Genomic DNA, 27,054 nt, shown 5'->3' with positions numbered 1-27,054 from the left:
CCAAACTGACTCTATAATTATTGCACAAGGAGCTGTGTTACTGCAGTGACCCTATTACATTAATTGGGTTATTGTTAATGCAGTGGAAGGCAAGAGAAGACTAGATCCTTCTCTTCTCTTGCCCTCTTGCCTTCTTGTCGAGGAGAGGGCAAGAGATGAGAGTAAGGAGCAGATAGTCCAGGGCCCCGTGATATGTTTCTGCTGAGATTTCCCTTGTGGACGGATGACCCACCCGGTTAGCACGGGCATCCTTGCATAGACTGACAGCTTCAAACCTCGATTATAAAAACTTTTCCGCACCCTCAGGTACTTGGGTTTGGATGCAAAAGCTAGGGTACCTGGTAAACTCATAAATTGTACTTTAAAAGCAATGTAGTAAATAACCAGAAGGGGCTTATTGAAAATGTTCCAGGACTGCAAGTACCCACACCAATCCGGGAGCCTGAAATAAAATGAAGCCATAATAAACATAAGCCACCAAGAAAAGTACAAAAACAAGACTTTGGTAATGGCTGCGTTGTTTAATTGGGTACCCTCAACGAGGACCCTGCTAACTCCATCAAAGCAACGTCCAAACTAGACGGGACCTGAGCAGGGTCGGAGATGTAGTCTTGCCATGTTGCCCAAATACTAGATAAGCGCTCTTACCTGTCTTTGCATTTTGCCACCCACTCCTTAGGTTCCATGATTGCATTCTTCCCTATTGGGTGCTCTTTTCCAGTAAGTAAGAATCAGTCTCTTAGCCGGGACAATGGGATGTCTACATCCAAGACAGTTTTTAACTGGCCAAAAAGGACGAATCGCTGGACACTCACCACAGGTGCAGGAGCGTGCTGCTCTGGCCGCAACCTCTCCCGCAAAGATCTGTCGAAGGGTATAGACGTGACCAGGCTGTAGGTACACCATACCAATGCATCAGCAACTTATACAGTAATTGGTCTCCTTAGTCTTAGAGTCAATGGAGCTAGAATGTGTTAATTGGTAGAGATGTGTAATTTGGTCAGCTGAAAGCTCTGTCCCACGGTCCCGCTCCCATTCTCGAATGAAAGAAGGCCGAACTCAAATTTTTTATTTTTTTTGGAGAGTTCTGAAACTACTGTTGGTGGGGTAAGGGCTATTTCTCTAAAACATTCAACAGAATTGGGTAAGGGTAGATGGTGTTCTAATTGCTCACTGGTGGCAAATACATTTTTTAATTGCCTGTGGTGCCAAAAATTCATGGGGACACTTCCATCTCCCTTAAGGGTGTCCAGGAAGAGCAGCTTATCATTTTCTAAAAAATTTACCACAGCTAGGGTTGCCATCAGCAGCCCATGGTCAAAAAAAGCCATGCGTTCCCCAGGGGGAAACCACAGAAGACCCACCTACAGAGGGAGCCCGATAAAACCATCTCAGACTCACAAAGCGTGAGTCGTTAGTGGAGATGTTGACAGTCCTCTGTATTATCGGGGCAACCATGGGGCATATGATAAATTGCAGCCCACCAGGAATTTCTGCAAGGAAACACATAGTTTAGTATGGGTGTGGAAGCACCAATTCAAAATATCCCTATATTACCGTCTCATGTCAGGGAGTCCCAATACCCCCACCCTTTTTGGAAGGTTGGAGCACTAACATTGCTATACATGGCTTCCTCCAATTCCACACAAATCCAATGAGCGTGCTCTGAAGCTGAAAGAAAAAAGGTTTTGGGGAATGGTAAGCAGTTGCATGAGGAAATTACCCTAGGGATCACATTCATCATGATAATATTGACACGACCCAGCCACGTAAAGGCAATTTTTGTCCCGGTCTAGAAGTCCTTGTGTAGGACGGTCAACAGTGCAGGGTAGTTGCTAATATTATAGTGTCTTGAAGCAGTCGGTGAGCTGAACCCCCTAAATATTTAAAGTAGATGTAAACCCTCGCATATACCCAGTGAATTGAACAGCTTCAGATTATACACCGAGATGAAGAACATCTCCCTGCATAAGTTTTACATGCACATCTGCTGTCTTTCCCATTCTGTATTCTTTAGAATTCTTACATTGGGTTTAGAATTTTTACTTTCTTGTTCTGCCCTGGGAGTGTAGTCTTGGCTTGCGCTAGGAGACAGCTGATTGGAGGAAAGGTGAACACCTTTCTACTTGGGCAGAGACTTGCAGAGCTGTGCCGTGTCAAGACGAGCTCTCTGCTAATCTATTTATGGCAGCCTCCCACCACACAAACTTCAGGCTGCTTTTATCTCCCGAGTCTGAGAACTTGTTTAACCACTTTCAGACCGGACCAATTTGCTGGTCAAAGACCAGACCACTTTTTGCGATTCGGCACTGCGTCGCTTTAACTGACAATTGCGCGGTCGTGCGACGTGGCTCCCAAACAAAATTGACGTCCTTTTTTTTTTTTTCCCACAAATAGAGCTTTCTTTTGGTGGTATTTGATCACCCCTGCGGTTTTTATTTTTTGCGCTATAAACAAAAATAGAGCGACAATTTTGAAAAAAACGCATTATTTTTTACTTTTTGTTATAATAAATATCCCCCAAAAATATACAAAAAAACATTTTTTTCCCTCAATTTAGGCCGATACGTATTCTTCTACATATTTTTGGTAAAAAAATCGCAATAAGCGATTTAGTGATTGGTTTGTGCAAAAGTTATAGCGTTTACAAAATAGGGATCGTTTTTATAGCATTTTTATTAATAAATGTTTGTTTTTATTATTTTTTTACTAGTAATGGCGGCGATCAGTGTTTTTTTTTTTTTTTTTTTTTTTTTTTATTGTGACTGCGACATTGTGGGGGACCCATCGGACATTTTTGGGACCATTGTCATTTATACAGTAATCACTGCTATATAAATGCAGTGATTCCTGTGTAAATGACACTGGCAGTGAAGGGGTTAACCAGTGGGTGGCAGTGTAGGGGTTAAGTGTTCCTAGGGGTGTGTTACTAACTGTGGGGGGGTTGGGCTTTCATTTAGTGAACACTGATCTCTGCTCCAATCACATGGAGCAGAGATCAGCGTCACTAGTTGCTAGGCAGAATGAAGAAATGTTGTTTACAACGGCACTTCTCCATTCGGCCGCTCCGTGAGACGATCGCGGGGATGCCCGCGGCGATCGAGTCCGCGGGTCCCACGACCGGACTCACGGGGGTCCCGACCAGCGCGGGAGCGCGCCGCCAGCGGCGCGCTCCCGATGGCAGGGCGGCAAATTTAAACACATGTACGCCCATTTGCCTGCCCGTGCCATTCTGTCGACGTACATCGTCATGCGCTGGTCGGCAAGTGGTTAAGTTATCACGCTAAAAACCGAAAAATGAATCGTCAGAAACAACGAGGACTCTGTGCTTTGGGAAGAGATGAGAAAACACTACAGATATGTGTGCCTAGGTCAAATTTTCATGAATCGAGTTTACATCCACTTTAAGAGAAGACTTGGCCCATGTGAATGGAAAGGCCCCACTTGGTTGGAAGCCAGCATCTTGGGCAGATTTATAGGTAAAACTTCAGACTTGGCTAAATTGATCCTAAAGTTGGATAACCTCCCGAAGAGCTGTAGTTCCCACATCCGGTTTGGCAATGAGGAAAGGGGGTCCATGGGATGAAGTGGAACATCATCAGCGTAAGCTGTTAGCTTATTTTTTGTTGTCCCCTCTGACCTGAGCACTGGGGGTGTGTATAGAGCCATGATCCATTGTAGCATACACGGACCTAGGCCCAAGGTCTCTAAAATTACCCAAAGATATGATCAGTCTATGCGGTCAAGCACCTTTTCCGCATCTGTGGATGAAATCAGTTTTTTTTTTATTTTATTTTTTATTTTTTTGTGCTCTTACCCCTTTTTAGTTTTTCCAGTTTGATGTAGATGGCAACTTGGAACTACTGGTTCATGGGAGGCATGAAAGAGGCTATCTACATCAAACTAACAACCATCCTTGATAGGAGGTGGGGGGGGGGGTTAACAGCTCTCTGGCACCCTGGCAATATGACAGCAATTTTTACCTTCAGTCAGTAAATTGAGGAAATGACACCTATGCAGGCTTCCTGACACCAAAGATGGAACTGCGTACCTAGAACAGGGTAGTTCCACAACTTTCACACCTTACTATACTTGGGGAAATAACACATGCACATTCCCAGTTATATGGATTAAGGTGTGCATATAAATAGTGGGGGTGTCTTGCTGACATATAAAGCCGGCCATAGACTGATCGACATTGGCTGGTTCAGCAGGAACTGGACAAATTTCAATACGTGTATGGACAGGCTGGTTGCGCTGAAGTCTATTAACTTCAGTGCAACTAAATAGTCTCTTTTTGTTTTGTTTGTTTCGTACGATTGTTGGTGGCTATAGCAGCAAGCAGTAATCATTGTATTCTGACCATGGGGGAAACCAAAAAATACTAGGTTATTGCCTGGATCAACCTTAAATAAATAGTAATTTATAAAGCAGTATAGCAAGTAACTGCATCTTCATCCAAATGAACCTCATAGGATGCAGTTCTGTTTTTCCCTATAGGCATACAAAAAATGGTTCTCTTAAGAGGGCAAAACAAGCACTATGATGCAGTAAATGCCAACTAGCTTTATTAATACAAAATAACCAAAACCAAATTGAATCAAATGATGGGGTAAAACTCCTGTTTTCACAATACAATAGTTCTGCTCAATTCACCCATCAGTGTTGATGGGGAAATCTAGCAATTTTCTTTCCTTCAAACCGTGGTTGAAGGAAAGAAAATTTGGTTAATGTATGGCCTGCCTTACTGGAACTGAAGTGGCTGGAGAAGCTACAACCGGTCTTCATCATTACAGATCAAGTCCAGTTGAATGTAAATAAACTACTAGCTAACCTCTGGTATGTTTTTGGGGTGGGCATTGGGGTTCCATGGCTGTACTCGGTCCAATGCAAATATGGACTTTACAATTGAGAAAGCAGCTTATTGTGCTAGTCTTGGTTTGCTTTTAACAATTATTTTATGCTTTTACAGGGAAAATTTGACTTTGTGAATGACATTGTGTCACTGAAGGATTTTCACGGCGAACAGGATGTTCATAAGTTTAAAAATGAGAGCCTAGGGATGGCTGTTCTGCACCTGTCTCACATCGCCATTAAGAAGAAAGTATCTTTGGAAGAAGTAGCCAAGCAGATCAGGTAAATGATTGTTAAAAGTACATTTGGGTTGCCATTTTTCCCCACCCTGGAAGATGACTGCCCATTCACGCTTCAATGTTTGATTGCCTTGTTTTCTCAGTGCCCTCACATATGATCCTGAAAATACACATTTTTGTCCATTTTGTGTTCTGTTCTGGTTCTTGGAGAGGAATGTTGCAGAGGAAAGAATTGTGTAACTGGAGGGTGCAGCCCAATCTACAAACGGGGTGCATTAACTTGAACTAAGCTCAGAATGATGGTGAATTGAGTGGACTTGTAATGTTGGCATACCATTGCCTGGGTAGCATTGGCAGTTCACTAACTGATTTAGTTGTTGTCTGAGTGGAGATTTAGAATAATCATATGCACAGATATCCGACAAATGCCAGCTTATGTGGTCATTTTGAAAGGATAGGCTAAGCGCTATCATATGAGACTTGATGATTTCTTTATCAATATTTATCATAACCACATTTGGCTACAATCATTACTATTTATGCAGATCGAGCTGACCATATTTGATAGACTTTTTTTTTTTTTTTTTTTTTTTTTTTTTTTTTTAGATGGACCAGAATTATATAATTTAGGGTTGCACCTACAGTCTGTTCAGTTTCTATCCGTCAAGAAGGCCTTGCACTACAGTGACATGTATAAAAGAGATTGTAAGGCGCTCTTATACACATCCCTTGAGCGAGAAATTAAATGGTTGTTCGCCAACTGACCTTTGTAGCACTGCCGAAGCTCAATAATATGTTACTATGGAAGCACAATTCTGCCCGTATGATAAAAGCGAATTAACATTGAAATGAAAATATGGATTACGTAGCTTGGTTTACAGCCACCTGTTAACAGGGCAACCTTTTGGGGTTATTCTGTCTGTAGAATATATAGTTGCGTCAGGGATATTATAGGCAAGAAATTGCAAAGAAAACTACCCATGATACGCTTGTAGAACCTTCAGATGCCACAGCCCAGAGAAGTGTTGATCCTTACCACACTCCACCCAAAACTGCAAAATCTATGTAATGTGCTTTTGGGACAGAATGCCTCTGTGAAAATGCTTGTATAGAATCTGTCATTCTCAGAATCTTGAGCTACGTTCTAGCTGTGTCATCACTCACAGAAAAGATAGGTTCGGACCCAGTGCACCAGAACTAGTATGTGGTCAGGGAGCCAGAGCATTTTTTTTTTTTTTTTTTTTTTTTGCATTTGGTTTGTTTTTACGTAGGTGCTTTTTCTGCGTGGCTGCTTCGAGACTGACCTTTGTTGCTTTGTGTGTATGGGAATTGTTTGAATCAGAACTGCTTTTCCCCCCATACTAGTCAAAAGCCACATGTAATGGGTTGGTGGTGCATCTTGGTGGTAAATGTAGGTTAGATGCACCAGTCAATACATTCTGAATGATCTCACATGTAAGCAGAATGCACCTGAAAGCATGCAGCATTTGCCCATTGACCTAAGACTAAAGCCCATCAGCGCAGGCCCTATGGCTGCCTGGCAGGTTTTGGCAGTACTTCACCTCTGGCAGGCAGGGGCATCCATTATCAGACCATTACAAAGTTTTCAAGCATCTGGTTTCAGTCCTTATCTGTTCTGTGAAGTAGCTTGGAGGAGACATATTTAGCACAAGGCCATAGTTACAGGTGATGGTTCAGGTTTGTCTCGACTTATTTATCACTGACTTGGGGTGTGTGCTTGGAGTGCAGCCATTGCAGGTGCTTGGAACTGGTTACCCTCCTATTATCATACACATAAAACCAGCAATGGTTTTTGCAGTTTTCCTACAAGGAAGTTTTTTTTTTTTTTTAATCTTGTGCAAGCCATTGTGTATGAGCTCTTCTTCTTTCCCGTAAAGAATGCAAATCCAGTTCCAAGTAATTAATTTGGCAGGGAAAAGTTTAATGCCAGGGTAAACTGTCTGCTGAGTTTTTGTTTTTCCCTATAAGTAGCTGTTCCGGGAACATTGGCCACTTTAGATATATTACAAATGCACTCTTGGAGTGGATAATACTGAATTGTAAGGACAGAGGAAAATAGAACATGCTTGTCTGTATGACACCCGTTTATGATATACGCAGTATCTCGCAAAAGTGAGTACACCCCTCACATTTTTGTAAATATATCTTTTCATGTGAGAATACTGAAGAAATGACACTTTGCTACAATGTAAAGTAGTGAGTGTACAGCCTGTATAACAGAGTTTACTGTCCCCAAAATAACTCAAGAATATATATATATATATATATATATATATATATATATATATATATAATTATATTATAATTTTTGTTTTTTTCTTGCAGCTTCAAGGAGTGTATTCCAAAGTCATTTTGCCACCAGATCCAGCAGAACAACTACCTTACCAAGTACCGTATGAGGAAGGTGTTCAAGAAGTTTGTCCGTCATTTCCACCTCCATACTGTGAGCCCCGGCAAGTTGAGCATGGAGGACGTCATGTACAAGTACCTGTCCACGCTGGAAAACCTGGCACCTAAGTTTGGCTGTGAGATTTTCAGGGCTCTGTCCCTAGAACTGCCTAAAGAGGACGAGAAACTTTCACTTTATGTCAATGGGGGTTATATGGACCACACAGAATGTACGAGCAAGGAACCAACTGCCACTCACCAGGTGATGGTGAGAGGGATGGAAGGCATCAGATGGCGGGTCATGAGAGAAGAGGTGAGTCTGTGGAACTTGACGTTTAAACTCAAGAACGAAAGTGTAAAGTATTGAACATTACCATCTTTAGGTGTGGTGGCTGCATTCGCTTTTTTTCCCTTTTTTCTTTTTTACCTGGTGATCCTGCCAGTAGCACACTTCCTGTCCTGGGGTGACTGCAGCATTGTCACCCAGAAACTTTATCTCTGTTGCATAGAGGAAAGGTGTTTTGTAACCCACAACAGTATGAAAGGTATTTGTAGTCCACAGTGATCAACTCAGCAGGGCTGACAACGCTGCTTGGGTTTTTAGAGACACAGAGACCGAGCACAGGAAGGTAAGGATCTCATTGGAGTTCTGGGAGGATCGCCATGGTTTTTGTGTGTTTTTGTGTGTTTTGTTTTTTGCACTTGTGAAGCATAGATAACAAAATTCTTTCTTTTTTAACAGACCAAAAGGGAGCAAATAAGAGGATAATTGTTTACACTGCTTCCTCTCTTACCTATTGTCAATTGAGCCAGGTGTTTCCTAGATCCAGGAGGACATCACATGACCTCCTCCCAGTCACTCGCCCTGCACGCACCCTAGCGGCCATGCTGTCGGATAATCTGTCACCCACTGTGTTCACGCAGCGTATGACATATCGGTATGCCAGTCTGGGTAGTATGTGACTGCTGTGAGCAATCACCATTGTGACCTGACATGTGTACACAATCAATAACTTTCTTTCATAGCCATTATTATGTACTTTTGTGATTGAGCTCTGTGATTGGTCACAGTAATCACATGGTACAGACATGGCCAATCGCAGCCCCTCTGTACCATGTGATTAGCTGTGGCCAATCACAGTTAAATGCAATACTAGTCAATAAATGACTGAATAAATGCCATTCATTAAAATGATTGTTAGAGCCTCAAGAAATTAGATGGGCTGTCTGTACATCAGTACTGATCAATTTTCAAATGTATATACCATAGTTTGTAGACGCTCTAACTTTCCTACAGACTAAATAACAGATTTGGGTTATTTTTAACCAAAGAAATGTAGCAGAATACATGCTGGGCTAAATTTTATGAAAGATTTATTTGCAAACCTTTTTAACAGAAATTATCATTATTTATATATATATATATATATATATATATATATATATATATATATATATATATATATATATATATATATATTTAAAAAAAAAAAAAAGTGATTTAAATACCACCAAAAGAAAACTCTTACTAAAAAAAATAAAAAAAATAAAAATGTTTTTTTTATTTTTATTTTGGTACAGTGTTGGCTTTCAAAGTGTGACGGTGCTGAAAGATGAAAATTGGCCTGGGCAGGAAGGGGGTGAAAGTGTCCAGTATTGATATGGTTAAAGGCTTAAAATAAGTGTTCGGTATCTTAGCTGTCCATAGCAAGCACATTCTTCATTTCCTGTCTCTAGAGCATGTCAGATGGCGAAAGGGTGGATGTAAATTTTTTACTTTTGGATTGAATTTTACTTTTGGCACGAAGCTCTAGTGGCCCTTTTTCTGTGTTTGGTTAAAATTTTTCACGACGTCCGCTATATTGCACTGCTGAGTCCAAGCTGTATTCTGTATAACAGTCCTTGTGATGCAAGCCACATGGTCACAGTATACTCATCAATTCAATAAACCATCTGACAATAGCTCTTATGTATGAGTGTCCATTCTTGTGACCAGTTGGAAAAGATGCCTGCTAGCACAATGACCTGATTTCGCATGACCCCACCAAATGCAATTTGTCGATGCTGAAATATTAACTCTGTTGTTTCCTGTCATTTAGGAGCTGCTAGAAAGCAGCAGTCAGAGAAGTTACTTCAGTAAGAAGACTCGAGGTAAAGGACAGAAGGCTGGTAAGCCGGTGACTAGGGCAGAACCCAGTGCACCCAAGTGGAATCACTTCTGTGACTTCCAGGACATCACTCACATTGTCGTCAGCCAGAGTAGAGTCAGCATCAACTGTCAAAATAACCAGTGCCTGGTGAGAGCATGAAACATCATATACATCATACAATGTCTGTTACCTCACTTTCTAGGTCCCCCCCTCCCCCTTCACTTCTCTAGGATTATTTAGTATTTTCTCCCTTGCTCTGTGCTTTGGCTCTCCCTACCTCTCCTTTGCTCTCTGAGATGGGTCTTCCAACCTTTGTTGCTGTGACTTTCCTGACCTCTCACTGGCTCTTTGATGTAGTTCTTCTGGCTTCTCCCTTGCTATTTGCCGTGTCTCTCCCGACATCTTGTTCTTAACCTTTCCCTTGCTCTCTGCCATGACTCTCCCAACCTCTACCATTGTTCTCTGACGTGGCTCCAGCCCCTCCTGCTTCTTGCCATGGCTCTCCCAATCGCTCCCTGGCTCTCTGACAGCTCTTCTGATGTCTTCCTTTCTATCTGTCATGAGTCTCCGGACAGCTCCTTTTAGCCTCTCTCTCAACCGCTCCTTTTTGCTTTTGCCATGACTTTCCCAAAGTAGTCATTGCTCTCTGCTGTGGCTCTTCCAAACTTTCTTCTGCAATGGCTCTCCTGAACTATACTTTGCTCTTTGTGGCCCTTGTGTCCTTGCTCTCTGTTGTGCCTCTGCAGATCTCCCCTTTGCTCTCTGTCAAGGCTTCTGTGACCTTTACTTTGCTGTTGCCGTGGCTCCTTGACCACTATCTGAGACTGCAAAACCAGTAAAGTGCGGCATTCTCAAACCCAAGTGTTAATAATCAATAAAATCAATTAAAAATATGAAATTAATGTTAATGAAAAGTTATTGTGTTGCAAATTGTGCTCAGTCTTTAAAAGTAGTAATAAATAAAAAAAAAAATGTACCCATGAAATCCTGTACCAATTATAGTGATTCAATATATAAAATCTGTGCCAATTGCTCAAAGTAAATAATTGAAAATCGCTATGCAAGTATAGTGACACATGTATTAGTGAAAAACTGTGAAAGGAAAAGTTCATATCAAACTGTGAGATGTCCACACTCCACTGAAAATGCGTTGTGGTAAATCTTTCACCGAATTCCCAATTAGGTGTAATCTCTCCTTTCAGTGTGACCCTGCCTACAAAGCCCAAACTAGCATAATGATAATAGCCCAGGCATACAGATGGGTACTTCCACAGATTGATGACTTAATTTCCAAATGGATCACCAACCGGGGTAATAAACTTGACACGCACCAGTTCCAAGCCACTTGGCTAAAAAAAAAAAAAAAAAAATACTAATCATAGTGCTTACTGCAGTAGATTTAATATTAAAATAAAATTACACCCGCAGGTATGCAGAGAAAACATAGGCATTCAACAAATTATGTAGAGCCGTCCGACTGGTGGCCGCAAGACCTCCGCTGTAGTGTAAAACCAAAGCCCCACTCAGAGGTTACCAGCCAGAAGCCTGCAACGTCCCTTACACTACTTGTCACTGTTTGTAGCACAAATCTTTTGTTTTACATACTGTCTAGGACTGTCCCTTGGTCTTGGAGTATACTCTCACACGGCTGCTTTGTGTTTTTTTTTTTCCTTACTACAACATGCTCAATTTTACTTTTTGTCCAGGTCTAGTCTTTATCACTTAGTAGACCTAATTTTTAAATATTGTTGCTTTCCCTTTCTGTCTTTTTTTCTCTCTTAGCCCTTGTACACACGGTCGGACATTCCGACCACAAAATCCGTCGGATTTCTTCCGACTGATTTTGTCCGAAACTGGTGTTGCATAGACAGTCGGACAAAGTTGCCGGAAAATCAGATCGTTCGGAACGTGATGACGTTCATTCCTTACGACGGGACTAGTAGCCAATAGCTTTGGTCTTGTAATTTGATCTGAGCATGCGTGGCACTTTGTCCGATCGTTTGTAGAGAATTCCGATCGGACAAAGTCCGATCAGATCATGTGGTCGGAAATTTTTTTTATATCCAGCTCTCAAACTTTGTTGGTCAGACATTCCGATGGAAAAAGTCAGATGGAGCCCACACGCGGTCGGATTATCCGACAACACGGTCCGATCCGACATTTTTCTGTCGGAATGTCCGACCTTGTGTACAAGGGTTAGAGATTTTTATCCTGTGTCAATTTCTACCGCCTCTTCCTTTTTTTGTTTTTTTTTCATGGTTTCTTATTTTTAGTGGTTTATAAAAAAAAATAAAATTTTTTTTTTTTCTCCAGGAAATACTTCTGCCTTCGTATGAAGAAGCCTTGTCTTTTGTGTCCCTGGTGGATGGTTACTTCCGGCTGACCACAGACTCAAACCATTACTTGTGTCATGAGGTGGCACCTCCACGTTTGGTGATGAGCATAGCGAATGGCATTCATGGACCCCTACAGTATGTTCACGATATATATAAATAGGGATATCTTTTTCTCTAAAGTTCAGCTGTTGTAACATTATTTAGATGGCACTTTTTTTTTCTACCCCACCCTCCCTTTTTTTATTTATTTTTTATTTTTTTCTTCAGTAAATAATTTCTAACTATTTATCCTCCCATTAGCCGCTATCTGTCCTTTCTGGCCTTTTGCAGCATGAGGCCGTAGCTGGATTAGATATTGTGGGGATATCCTGGAAATTGCTTTCAAGCACTGGATTCCACATGGAGTGCTTCCCAGACTCCATTCTGTTGAAATTTAGCTACCATGTTCTTTCTGGGTCAAGAGCCACCAACATTGCCTTGGCACTTGCCCTATCTCTGAAGATTCACTCATGAGACTCTGATTCTGAGTCGTGCAAATCATTGACTGATGACTTTACCAACCGGGCAGTTGTTGTCCACTGCTATTCCTAAAATGAAATGGACTCCTATTGATGTAGTGTGCAGCACTGGAATCTACAGAACCAGCCTATTGCTTTTACTAGTATAATTTCCATCTTCGGTCATTTAAAACTCCAGAGGCTTCACCTTGGCACATGCTTTCCCAATGTTTTTTAAATAAAGTTTGACATTTATTTGCAGCAAGTGCTTATTTTTTGATAATTTTAGTATAGAAATGGTCCTTTCTCACTATGAATCTTGCCATGTCCTGCCTTAAAAGGCATCTACTATACTAGTAAAGGATGTTCTTGTCTTTAAGGACCTAACTGATAAGTGGTTGGAAACCATTTTCCAAGCTCTGTTCTTGCTCATGGATCCTGCTCTATATCCATACCTGGCTGTGACTTTACTTTGTCCTACCATGTGCGACTGATCTAAATCCCTTAAATAGGATCTAACCACTTCTGTGGTTGTTCCCTTGCTTGTTGAATGAGTGGAGCAGATGACCGTAGCACAACATTTTAGCTGTGATGGTTTGTTGAAAGCTTCCCACCTCTCCTCTCTTGTGCATCGTGTTGGTACATGTATGCATACGGCACTTTGGGTAAAGTGCTGGACTGCACATTCTTTTTGTGCAAGAAGTGTTCGCTGAGACTGACCATTGAAAGCATTATCAAGGATCCTGCTGGTGGCAAGAACACCCATCTTCCTCAGCAGAAGGAGCAGACTGCCAAGACCTCTCCCTCCCTCACTGTCAAGAAATCCTTTCATTTCTCCACTCCCTTCTCTTCAATGTAGAGATCCCCCCCCCCCACAAGCTTGTGGGATAATTGCACAAAAAAGGAACAGTGGATGAGGGCTTTATCGGACAACACATCTCTAACTGTCCAGAGATTACAGAATTTAAGTTTGGTGGACCACAAACCTTCAGAAATGGTCACTAGCACTGTCCCAGGTCAGAGACTTCCTTTCCCTTCCAGATCTTCGGTTTCAACTCTTCTGTCCAGGATTCTCCAATTCTGTTTCTGCATGAGTCATGGGGCCGATGGTAACCTCCTTCGAGACAGCCCCATTTTCCTTATTCTTCTTCTTATCTCTGCAATGCAGCATTTTGTTGTGTTGAGACAGGTCATTTCAATCTCCGGACAGGCTGATGTGGTTAATGCCAAAAACAAGGCTGTTCCTTGCTTTGTGGTTCTGTGGGGGGGGGGGGGGGGGGAGAGATGACCTACCTTTCTTTCTCTCTTTCTCTTTCCTTTCATATTTTATTTTTAGAAGATTTTTTTACAATGGATGTCAACCTATGCGGCTCAGGAGATGTCCTGAGTATTTTGTTAGTGCAGTAGACTTGGACACCAGAGGAATCTTGTCCTGATAAACATCTTGAAGTTTTTGATGCTTTGGCTGTCCTCTTAACATTGGAACACCTTGTTGAAAGGTCATCCCATCCAGATTCAGTCAGACACCACACAGTGGCATAAATCAACTATCAAGAAGAAACCAGAAATGTTGCTCCCGAAAGAGCATATCATGTTCTGGCTAGAATTTCACAATCCATACTTGTCTGCCATATACATTTCAGGCATAGATAATTGGCAGGCAGATTTCCCTAGCTGATAGCACCTGGACCCTTGAGAGTGATCCCTGCACATAGTAGTTCTGGATCTGTGTTGCAAATGAGGGATACAGGATATGGATCTTCTGGCTTCCAGTTCAACAAAAACCTGGACAGGCTTGTGTAGGGATCCCCTGACAATAGCAGTGGTTGCTCAATGGAATCAATAGATCCTGATCTATGCATTACCTCCCCTGAAACTTCTTCCTTGTTCGCTCCACAGGTTTGAGATGCAGGGCATTTTGTTGATCATAATTGCTCTAGACTTGTCCAGGTAAATGTTTCTTGTTGACCTGATAAAACTTTGTAGGATCTTCAATCCCCAGGTCCCATTTTCTATCTTTTTGGTTGCAAGGCAGTTGAAGCCCAGGTTCTAAGAGACAGCTTTATCTCCAAGTCTGATTCCTGTTATGCTAAAATTTAGGAAGTTTGCTCACTGCAAGGTCTATCATCTGACAATAAAGGCATACTTCATGTGGTGTGAGTCTCAGGCTTCCATCCCACGAGCTTCTTCGCAAAACAATTAAATCCTCTCCTTCCTGCCATTGAGTTTGGACAAGTGTTGGGCTCTGCCATTGAGTTTTGACACATTTTGGGCTCTTGGCAGTCTCAGGGGCCAAGTGTCTGCCCTTGCTACTCTCTTTCAGAGACAATTGATTCTTTGATTAAGGCCTTGGTATAGGGATTCTCTTATGTAGCTCCCCCCCATCTGTTTCCCAGTGACACTGTGACATATGAATCTGGTTCTCTTCAGAAATCACTATTTAGATCCATTAGACCAGTGATGGGCAACCTTTTTGGCGTGGTGTGTCAAAAATCGACAAAAAATCGAGCATAACTCGCGTGGTGTGTCACTTCGACAAAAAAACATAATTTTTGCGCAATTTATAGTTTAAACTACAAAAATGTATAATTGCAATATATAATTGTATTTAATAAACCAAAAACAAATTATTTAACATACCTTCTTAGTAACTTCTTTGTTCATCAGTCAATTTCGTATGTTGCCCTTGATATTATTGAACTTGTTTGGGGTGCCGTGAACCAGGGCTGTGGAGTCCAGCTCCACGTCCTCATCAACGTGCCGCTCCAGCCCGCCCCTGCTATGAATATTCCTAGTGACGCGAGGGCGATGATTATGAATATTCATAGCGGGGACGGGCCGGAGCGGCATGTTGATGAGGACGTGGAGCTGGAAGCAGCAGACTCCACAGCCCTGCCGTGAACTGAGATAAGTGAGGGGGAGGGCGAATTCTTTAACTAACCTGCCTATTAGTGACTTTTTTGTTGCTGAATTTCATTGGCTAAATCTTCAATTGAAGGTTGGTATTTTGTACACTTCAGGCCCAAGAAAGCGCTACTAACCTCATCTGTCAATCTGTTTCTTTTGTTGGTTTTGATATTATTTAATGCTGAGAATAAGGTCTCACAAAAGTACGTAGAAGGAAAAATTGTGAGTAAAGCTGTTGCTATATTTGTCAGGGTGCTAAAAGTGTCTGGTAGTCTGTTCCAGGCACTCCAAATTTCCTGTTCGTAGTGGCACTCATCTTTATTCTCCAAGCGGCCCCTTTCCAGATTCTCAAGCTTTGACCTCAAGTCAACAAACACCTGAGCCCAGATGCTGTCTTGAAATTCTGCAAGCTGCATCTCCAAATCATCTATTTGCATCCATTGGAAACCATTTAATTCCAAACTATTGTAGACTACTACATCAGGATACTTAATTATTTTAATGGTCTGTTCTAGGCTTCTAAATTGACTAAATCTATCAGTAAACTGGTCAAGTAACGAGTCTAGGGGCGTGGCTTGCCGGCTAGTGCGGATGGCTGACTGAATCCTCTGCTCTGCAGTAAACCAGCCACAGCGACAATACAATCGGCTCCAGAGAAGGCAAAAAACGATCCTAAGGCATCTGAAAGCCTCATACAGCAAGCGGTCATGCTTAAAAGGAGAAAGAGATCCTCTCTCCCTAAAAAACTGACAGATTATTTCCCCTCACCTGACGAGCAGGGCAGCCAAAATGGCGGCGGCGGCGGCCGTGATTCCTCAGCGCGGTCCTCTTCCTCACAGACATCTCAGAGCTCTCTGATGGCTTCGGGACCCCAGCGCTTCCACACCGCTCAGGGTGAGTGTTCTCCACCTACATCCCCTACAACATCCAGCCCTGCTAAGTCCAGGCTCAGGACGGAGGAGCCATTACATCCTCCCTCAGCTCCCAGCATGTACTCCCTCCCCCCACCGCAACAGGCCTCTGTGCTGGAGTCTTTCCCTGCCTCAGATCAACCTCTCTCAGAGAATACTATGAAGAGCATGCTGCTCTCACTGAGGCAGACACTGTACTCTGATCTGTCCTCAGCAGTCTCATCACTATCTATAGTAGTAAACCAACATGACACTGCTATTACCCGTATAGAGAATAAATTGGGAGACATGCTTTCTGCACATAATGATATAGTTGACGGATTTGCAGACCATGAAGACGAGCTCCAATTAATCAACCTTAAAATCGCAGATTTGGAAGATCGTTCCAGAAGGAACAATATTAAATTCCGCAATATCCCAGAATCGATCCAACAACCCGAGCTCATACAATTTATACAAGCCCTGATGCAGGCTCTTTTACCTGACCTGACTACCCGTGATCTGGAAATTGACAGAGCTCACAGAATTCCCAAGCCGTCGCACCTTCCTGCTTCCACTCCCAGGGATGTATTGGCGCGCATCCATTTTTTTTCTGTCAAAGACAGGATTCTAAACGCAGCCAAAAGAGCAACGACTCTCCCTGATCCCTTCACCAACATTGCATTGTATGCGGATCTCTCAAAAGCAACGATGGATAATCGCAGACAACTTGTCACCATAACAAAAGCGCTCCGAAATCATAATATTCCCTATAAATGGGGCTTCCCTACTAAGCTTCTTATCACGCATCAAAACAAAACTCATGCAGTGCGTACCCTCCCTATGGGGCTTTCTCTTCTGAAACAATGGCGTATCATTCCAGACGACTCGCTGACCCCTTCTGTTCAAATGCCGACCCTCATGGAAACCGGAGGAGATCCCTCTGATGGACATCCTGTGTAGACTTTATCCTTCTCTACAAAGCCACTATGGCTGGCTAACTGCAGTATTCCTATCCAGCACTTGCTTGCCTGTTTAGAGATCCTTGTCCCACGTTGCGGACGTAAGATCTCTCTACCCCGCTTTCTTTTTTGCAGTAATTTCTGCACATTGAGCTCAGACCCTTTTTCGTTACTGAGCTCTCACTTTTTAATCCCTATCCCTCGTCCACACCCAGCTCCAGTTGCTCTTTTTTCACTTCTTCTCCTACGCTGCATCAGGCATCTAGCACTATAACATATAGCGCACTTCTTTTAAAGTTGGACTAGCAAAACAGCCCTACATATATTACTACTCTGCTGTTTCTACGGACGTCCATACCTTTATCCAATCCTGAGAATGGCTTTCAAACTAGTCTCTATTAACGCAAGGGGCTTAAACTCCCCTCAAAAACGATCTGCACTCATTAAGGAGGCTACCAACCACAAAGCTGACATCCTCTTAGTACAAGAGACTCATTTTGCAGCTGCAAAATCTCCTACACTCAAGATAAACAACTATGACCATATTATATTAGCCTCAGGGCCGAAGAAAAGAAATGGGGTACTCACTGCTATACGAAACACTGTACAGTTTACGCTACATCAATCACTTGTCGATCCACAAGGCAGATTCCTAATTATAGTCTGCGACATTAACCAAACTACCTACACTCTGGTGAATGTATACGGTCCAAATACACATCAACTACGTTTCCTCAACCGACTATACAAAAAAGTCACGCAAATTCGAAAAGGGAGGCTCCTCATGGGTGGAGACTTTAACATTATTGGAGATTCCTCTCTAGACACTACTTCTAAACCTAAAACCCAACGGTCCGTACTGAATCCCTTTCTTCAGGCAAATGACCTCTATGATCCCTGGAGGTGCCAGCACAGCAATGAACGGGACTTCTCCTACTTCTCCTCATCACAACTTTCTTATTCCAGAATTGACTTCTTCGTTGTTGATAGACTTACTTTGCAAGATGTAACGAAATCTGAGATAGGCAGTATCACGTGGTCGGACCACGCACCTGTCTCCCTCTATGTGGGAAACTGCAGACTTAACACTGCCCGGTTGTGGAGACTTGACTCTTCTCTCCTCTCGGATCCCAAAGTTATTCAGCTTCTCACTGCTGAACACCAATTGTATTTCCAAACCAATGATCAACCGGGCACTGATAAGTTTGTACTTTGGTCAGCTTATAAAGCTTATATGCGTGGCATTCTAATTAAGTTACATAGTAATGTTAAATACCAGAGGTCGCAGCAAGTTGACGAGGTCCTCCGCCAAATTGCTCTCCTGGAACAGCAAAATAAACGGAAACCCTCCCAAAAATTGACTGCTGAGCTCCTAGAACAGAGACAGAAACTCCGATCTCTTTTACTTTCCAAATTTGAACATAATCTCAAATTGACCAAAGCCAAATACTACGCTTTGGGTAATAAAGCTGGGGCTCTACTAGCAAGACAGGTCAAAGCTCAACGCCTTAAACATAAGATAAGTTCCCTCAGACACCCTACCTCCGACACACTCTTGACAAATCCTCAGGATATAGCTAATGCCTTTAGCGACTATTACTCTTCGCTATACAACCTGGCTACAGACGCAGATACTCCTCAACCCAATGACCAAATTATCCAAAATGTTCTATCCTCAGTAGATCTTCCGACTATAACTGGCCCTCAACTAGAGGAGCTATCCCGTCCATTCTCCTTAAATGAAACCCTAAAGGCCATCAACTCCCTTCCGCTTCACAAATCTCCAGGTGAAGATGGATACACTAATGAATTTTATAAATCTTTCGCCGCCATTATTGCTCCCCATCTTACAGACCTCTTCAACTCTGCTGCCACCTCTGGTTCTCTACCGGTAGATATGCTGCGTTCCACTATCACCACTATTCCCAAACCGGAAAAAGACCACACCTCCACTAAAAATTACAGACCTATTTCTCTTCTAAACACCGATGTAAAAGTATTTGCTAAAATTATCGCTTCTAGACTTGTAAACTATCTTCCCGACCTTGTACACCCTGATCAAGTTGGCTTTATGCCAGCTAGGCAAGCTCCAGACGCCACTAGAAGGGTCCTTAACCTGATTCACCAGGCCACCCAAACTCGAACGCCTTCTCTGCTGTTGTCGCTAGATGCAGAGAAGGCGTTCGACAGGGTGCATTGGGGATTCCTCAAAGACATACTAACCAAATTTGGCATCACAGGATGGTTCCAAGCGGCCATACTCTCATTGTACTCGAATCCTTCAGCCAGAGTACTGACTAACGGTACTCTTTCTAATCCCTTTAAGATTTCTAATGGTACTCGCCAAGGCTGCCCGCTCTCCCCTCTCATCTTTGCCTTGATTATGGAACCCCTTGCGGCAAGGATTAGAGAGGATAAGCGTGTCTCAGGACTTATACACAACGGCACTGAACATAAAATCAGTTTATTTGCTGATGATGTCATCTTAATGATCACGAACCCAAATGTCTCTATACCTGCAATCCAAGACATCATTAGCCAATTTAGTGCGGCCTCCTACTACAAACTTAATTCTTCAAAGTCCCTCATTCTTCCACTTAATCTCTCACAACAATCTCTTTTAGAAAGTACTCTCCCCTACTCTTGGACTAAAAGCTCTCTCCCATATCTTGGAATAAATTTAGCCCCTACCCTGTCCCAACTTTATGACCTCAACTATCGGGCCTTCCAAAAACGACTACCTCATTTGCTGAATCAGCTGCGCACAACGGGTCTCTCCAAACTAGGTCGTATTGCATCTTTTAAAATGCTAATTCTTCCTAAGTTACTTTACCTTTTTAGGACTGTAATCTCACCGATACCTCACTCCTTCTTCACCTCCATTCAAAAACAAATCTCCAGATTTATATGGGACAATAAACCACCACGTTGTGCCCAATATATCCTAACTAGACATCACAGTAAAGGAGGGACCGGCCTTCCTAATATTCAGAATTATTATTACGCCTCCATTTTAGACCAACTATATTATTGGTGGCATCCAACTCCTACTAAGGCCTGGTCCATTTTAGAATCCCTGTCACTCCATCCTAACACCCTACGGGAATTTCTGCTCGCTACTTCGGCAGGCTTCCCTTTCCCTTCCACTCATTATTCCCCGGCCATAATGGCCTCTTTAACAGTCTGGAAGACAGTCACCCTGCGGAACATCTTAGATCAACCGAGTCACCGATTGCAAATTCCCCTTGGATCAATACTGTCACACTTACCTGACGTAAATTTAACCAATTGGTTGAAATGTAAAATATCTACATTGTCAGATCTATACCACAATAACCACAACCTGAAAACCTTTCCTACTCTCCAAAACGAATTTGGCCTCCCCGACACTGAAACATTCTCATATATTAGGATCACACACCTTCTTCGCCATACCAACCTTTCCACAGTTCTGACTTTTCCTGAGAAATTCCACGATTTTTACACTAACTCAACGTATCCGAAACGAGGTATTTCTTTGATGTACTCTATTCTAAATGATAATCGGCCTTACTCGCATATACCATCTTTATCTAGATGGGTTGACGAACTAAACACTCAGGTCACACCTGACATGTGGACACGTGCCTTTAGATTCACTTACACAGCCTCCCGCTGCTCTAATCATTGGGAATCTTACCAAAAAACACTCCATCGATGGTATCTCACGCCTTATCGTCTCTCTAAATTCTTCCCAGACCATCCTCCTACCTGTTGGAGATCATGTGGAAGTACTGGTACCATAGCGCACACCCTATGGTTTTGCAAATCTTTGAGTTCCTTCTGGAAACAAATTTTTGCCTTGATATCAAACCTGTCACAAATCCCTACACCTCCCGACCCTTCATTGGCTCTTTTACACTTAAGTATCGACAAATTTCCAACGCATACAAGAGTTGTGATCATACATCTACTTCTTGCAGCGAAACTGAACATAACTAAACTTTGGAAAACCTCTTCTTCTCCTTCTCTCCTACACACACTTGCAGACTTAAACTTTCAATGTGAGATGGAAAGGATAGTAGCTCGAAAACAATTAAGTATGAAAAAGTTTCTTTCTGACTGGCGTATTTGGCTTTCGCACCCGAAATGTACGGTAACTATCTATTCTTAGTTCCTACTTGATATTCCTTATCAATAGTATTGTCCGACTAATGTACTCTCATATCTAACCATTCCCTCCTGATGTATTCATTGTGTTCCTAACTGGGGCTATCCCATCTATTCCCTTCCCCCCTTCCCAACGACTAGAGATATTACATATCTACTCTATTGTTCTAATATTTGTACCCAATATTATTTCACCTAGTTTGCATATTAGACTAGCTATGTGTTACGTTACTCTGATCTGTAGGATCTATATATGCTTCTCTAGTCGGAACCTCTGATAAGCTGTTATGAATTGTATATCTTGTTTTAAACTCTGAAATTCAATAAAGAAATATTGAAATAAAAAAGTAACGAGTCTAAAACATGCTGGTACTTCATATGCAAGAGTTACACTTCATTTTGTACAGCTGCACTGGCCTTCTCAAAATGCTTTTGTACTCGAGGAAAATACTTATACGTTTTAGTTTCTACATCTCGCTTGAAAATTTTTACTTTACTTTCAAAAGCTTTTATGTATCCAAACATAACATCAATACTTTTGCCAAAACCTTGTAACTTTAAGTTCAGTTCATTAACATGAACAGAGAGATCTGTAAAAAACATCAGGGTGTTGACCCACTTATCATCATTGAGCTGAGGAAAGTTTCCCAGATCCTTCTCTTCAAGAAATACCTTAATTTCTTCAAAGCACTCCACAAAGCGCTCAAGAACCTTGCCTCGGCTCAACCATCTTACATTATTGTACATCAGCAGTCCACTGTAGGTGGAATCAACCTCCTGTAAAAGTGCTGAAAATTCTCGCTTGTGAAGGGGGCGAGCAGCTATTAAATTAACTATTTTTGTTAGAACTGACATTAAGTCATTTAAGTCAGTGAATCCTGCCTTGGCACATAAAGCCTCCTGATGGATAATACAATGAAAAGGCACAATCGCATGTCCAATAGCTTCTGTAAACAATTTCACAAATCCAACGTTTTTCCCCACCATGTTTGGGGCACCATCTGTCGTCACTGACACAACTTTAGATATATCAATGCTTAGGTCGCAGAATGTTTGCATAACAACCTTACATATTTCGCTTCCTGATGTACTTGTTGGCACTGATACTAACTTTATCAACTCTTCTCTCATTGTGTGACCATCAGAATATCGACCAATAATGGCCAACTGAGCATGCGATGTGACATCAGTAGTTTCATCAAGAGAGATGGAAAAATATTTACAATTCCTTATGTCTCTCTTTAATTGCTGTTGTACGTTTGTGTTCAGTCTCATTATTCGGTCTTTTATGATATTTCTACTGAGTGGTAACTCAGATATTCTCTTAATAATTGCATCTTTATTCTGCATATCGTGAAATAGAACTGGCGCACATCTTAGGAGAGTTTCTTTAATAAATTCTCCCTCATTAAGCGCTTTTGCATGCTGAGCTATGGAGTGAGCAATGCTCAAACTTGCAGAGTTAAAATTTGTAGAGCCTTTTATAAATTTAAGGATGGAGTTAGATTGGCTCTTATAAAGGTGTAGCTTCCTGGAAATGTATTCCCTCCTATCATCCTCACTTTTTTCCAAGAGCTGGGAATGATTAGTTTCAAAATGTCTATTTATATTCCACGTTCTGCTTACTACCGTTTCAGTACATAGAACGCAAAATGATCTGCCATTTTTTTCTATAATGCCATACATCTCGCTCCATGTCTCTTGAAAGGGTCGGCCACTGCTACTACCACTCCCTTTACTTAACCTTTGTTTTTTATTTTTTGGGTGCTCCATCAGTGGGCCAGTGACAGCAGATAGAATTATAGATAGCCAATTAGGGGTTAACTAGCCTAACAAGCTAACACAACCTCCCCCTCACTTATCTCAGTTATTGTGGGCAAGTCCATGGCACCCCAATAGTTGCTGCTAATGACGCTCACAGTTCCCGTTGGCACTCCGCTGTTCCCTGCTGTGGTGCGGTCGTAACTGACAGTCCCAGGAGTAGACTCTCTGTGCTGGCCTGACTGGAGAGAGGCGCGCACTGTTCCCGCGCTCCTCTCCTGCGGGTCCTCCCTCGCCGCGCTGATGACGTGTGTGCGCACGGCACGCACGCCTTACCAGCAGCCCCTGCGCTCAGAAAGGGGCGGCAGCGATACAGTAAGTGAGTGTGGGCGGGGGAGATCACACGTCCCGCCCCCCCCCGCGTTCCTCCAGCACAGATTCTTTCATCCTCGGCGGCCGTGCAGGAGCCGAGGATGAATCGCATGAAATCCTGTGCGTGTCACCCCAAATGGCTACGCGTGTCAGCACTGACACGCGTGTCATAGGTTCGCCATCACTGCATTAGACAGTTCTCTCCTTGCTCTCACCCACAAGGTGCTTTTCATAGTAGCCAATACCTCTGCCAGGTGGCAGCCTTATCTTCCACAGAACCCTTTTATGCCTAAGGTAGTATCTGTTTTCTCGCCTCAACCAGGTCATTGTTGTCCTCCAATTACCTCCATTTTCTAGATGGGGTTTGGACGGTATGGTTTGAGTTGTCTCCCAGTGACTGCTGCTTTGTGTCCCTAACCCCCCCCCCACATATGAATAACGTTTAAGCCTCCATTACTGATCCATTGGTATTTTAGCTTTATTTTTCCTGTCTCTGCTATGGATGAGTAATAAATACTGACTATTCATGCAGCCAAAAGGTAGTCATCTTTGTAAATTTGACTTGCATAAAGTTACACACTGCATTAAATTCAGCATATTGATATATTAAAATCTTTGGTGAAAGAATTTGATACGATGCCAAATTATGCATGTGAATGAAAATGCCACATGCAATTCTGGGCTTATGTATATCAAGTCACTCGTGTCAATGCAGTGGAACTAGACTATATAGTTAAAGCTGAACTTTAAGCCTGGTGCACACAAAGTTTTCTTTAGTTTAACCCAGCGGGCTGAGAGGAAAAGAAAACTGATTGCTGTAATAACACAAGCCATACTAGTGGGGCGATCATCTCACTGTGTGCTATTGTATGCTGACAGGGGAACTGACCCAAGCCCCCCCACCACCAGAAAACGCTGATCAGATGTTGGTTTTCCAGCATGACCATTCGACAAAAGCTGGTTGTTGGATCAGCTTCTGTTGGACAGGCTGCTGTACACACTGGCCAAATGTCAGCTCTGCTTCTGTTGAACTGGCCAACATTCAGCCCATGTGTACCCAGCATAAGTCTTGCCCAGTTGTACAGGCTCCTCTCCTGTAATGAAATTGCTTACTCTGAATTTAGTGTGAACTGCTCAGTGTGTATTAAAAGCTGCAGCAAGTCAGAGAGTCCGCCTTATTTTCTTGCTGTAGAACGTTCAGCGCCATCTTACCCTTTGCTCCCCACTCTGAGTATCCCTGGCCCACCCCTTTTTATTCTTTGGATTTCAGTTCTGTCAATCGTGGAGGCTCAGCATCACAAGTGGTCATTACCTAGAGAGATCTGCATACAAATGCAGCTTGTCTAGGCATGCCCACTTTTCCTGGCTAACATCTACCCATTGGGGCATTTGATTTTTGCATAACTCCTCTCAAGAACCAGCCCACTGCTTGCATAAGAGCCAAGGGAGTACTAAGGCAGGGTGCTGTAATATCTCCATGAAGCTACTACAGCACCCAAGTGAAACTATGTTCAGATCACCAGCCATGATTTGCCTGCATTGTATAAAGAAGCACAGAGACCCAGTGATGGTGTCACTGGGTTTAATATTTAGTATGTAAAACTCCTCTGTCTTCCCTAGAAACCGCTGTCATTAGGATGGAAAGCGGGTAAAAATATATATCTTTCTGGGCTGTCATTGGAACAGGAATAGAAGCAATGGGGTGCCTTCTCCAATGACAGCTAAGAATAGGAGAAAAATCTCCTGAGTGGGGGGGGCAAGAAAACCTGTTGGGAGGATTTTAACAATTTTCTACTCTAAACCTAAATGGCAAAGTGGATTTGGATATGCATTAAAATATCTGATTTATTACACAGGGAGCAATATGTTGTCCAGAAGCTGAAACGAGAGGAGCAGGTGGATGGTTTGTACGTCATTCGATGGAGTGCATTCAACTTCAACAGGCTCATCATGACGGTGAAGGGATCAAACCAGGTTAGTCATCCAGCTTATATGTGTGTGTGTGATAGAGATCTCTCTCTATCTCTCTCTATCTCTCTCTATCTCTCTCTATCTCTATCGCCTTACAATTTGGCCGTGCCTGCACTACAAGGGATAATTGATCTTTTAGGTGTATGGGGACTTGTAAAGTAGATTTACTTTTCCAATCCTCTGCTCCTCCAAGCTGCTTGAAGGGTTCCCTCTGCATCTCCTCCTCCTCCTCCATGCTCCAGTGGTCTAAAGTCCTCATTCTACATAATGACACAGAAGAACAGTCCACAACTAGGTGTTGGGAGCACCATCTGCTGGGGAAGCAGAGGATCGAGAATGAAAGAGCTTTTACTCTCCCCCCTAGGAAAAAATGTACCCTTGCAATGTGAAGGCAGCCCTACTGCAAGGGAGACTTCAAGTTTTCTGGATCTGGGCTTTACATTTTGTGTGAATCCGAGGACTTAAAACATGTTTTAAATGACTATCAATATCCACTACATCCTGACTGCCACTACTTTTGCCTGTGTTCTCATATGTGATAGAATTAGATTCTAAGAACACCATGATCTGTTAGACACTTCCGAGATCGCAGACCCGTCACTAGCACAAGGAATGGAAAGACCATTGTATGTATTAAAGACAACTCAAAGTTCAATGCAGGAGATTCATAACAAAAGGGCTGTTTGCTGGTGTATCATGGCAGGCAGTCCAGAGTCCTTTTCACAATGAAGAGAATAAAAAGGTTTGTTGGATAAATCTGAGGAAAGCAGAAAGACTCCCTAAATTAGAGCTAAGGTTTTACAGCAACATTAACCACCTCAATACCGGGCACTTAAACACCTTCCTGCCCAGACCAATTTTGAGCTTTCAGCGCTGTCACACTTTGAATGACAATTGCGCAGTCATGCTACACTGTACCTAATTGAAATTTTTATCGTTTTTTTCCCACATATAGAGCTTTCTTTCAGTGGTATTTGATCACCTCTACGGTTTTTATTTTTTGCTAAACAAATAAAAAAAGACCGAAAATTTTTTAAAAAAAGTTGCTGTTTTTTTTTTTTTTTTCGGTTTCAAAACTTTGTAAATAAGTATGTTTTCTCCTTCACTGATAAGGCGGCACTGATGAGGTGGCATTGATGGGCACTGATAGGTGGCAGTGATGAGCGACAGATGGGCTCTGGGCGACATGGATGGGCACTGATGGGTGGCACAAATTGGCACTGATAGATGGCGTGGATGGGCACTGATAGGCTGCATTGTATTTTCTACTGATGGATGCCAATCAGTGCCCATTGTGGGCACTGATTGGCATTCATTGTGGGCACTGATTGCCATCCCTGGTGGTCTGGTGGCGTCCCTGGTGGTCCAGTGTGGGCATCCTCGGGGGGGGGGGGGGATCGATCAGCACAGACCCCCCTGTCAGAGGAGCAGCCGATCGGCTCTCCTCTACTCGCGTCTGACAGGCGTGAGTGAGAAAGCCGATCAACGGCTCTTCCTATTTACACTGTGATCAGCCGTGATTGGACACCGCTGATCACATGGTTACATGGTAAACAG

At 42.7% G+C, this 27,054-nt stretch overlaps 1 protein-coding gene across 1 annotated transcript in view; it reads left to right on the top strand.

Moving 5' to 3' along the window:
* The window catches only part of TYK2 (tyrosine kinase 2), a 114,061-nt gene that overhangs the window by 42,617 nt on the left and 44,390 nt on the right, over positions 1-27,054 (top strand). The window contains 5 exon segments of the mRNA XM_077470212.1: positions 4,973-5,136; positions 7,440-7,815; positions 9,602-9,799; positions 11,966-12,123; positions 25,383-25,500. Coding sequence (XP_077326338.1) covers positions 4,973-5,136; positions 7,440-7,815; positions 9,602-9,799; positions 11,966-12,123; positions 25,383-25,500 — 1,014 coding nt within the window.

Source organism: Lithobates pipiens, unplaced genomic scaffold, assembly GCF_037356315.1.
Source record: "Lithobates pipiens isolate NorthernLeopardFrog02 unplaced genomic scaffold, aLitPip1_a1.2 Scaffold_8, whole genome shotgun sequence".
In the NCBI taxonomy this organism is placed as follows: Eukaryota; Metazoa; Chordata; class Amphibia; order Anura; family Ranidae; genus Lithobates; species Lithobates pipiens.
The sequence above is the reverse complement of the archived record's forward strand: the minus strand, read 5'-3'. Positions and strand labels throughout refer to the sequence as shown.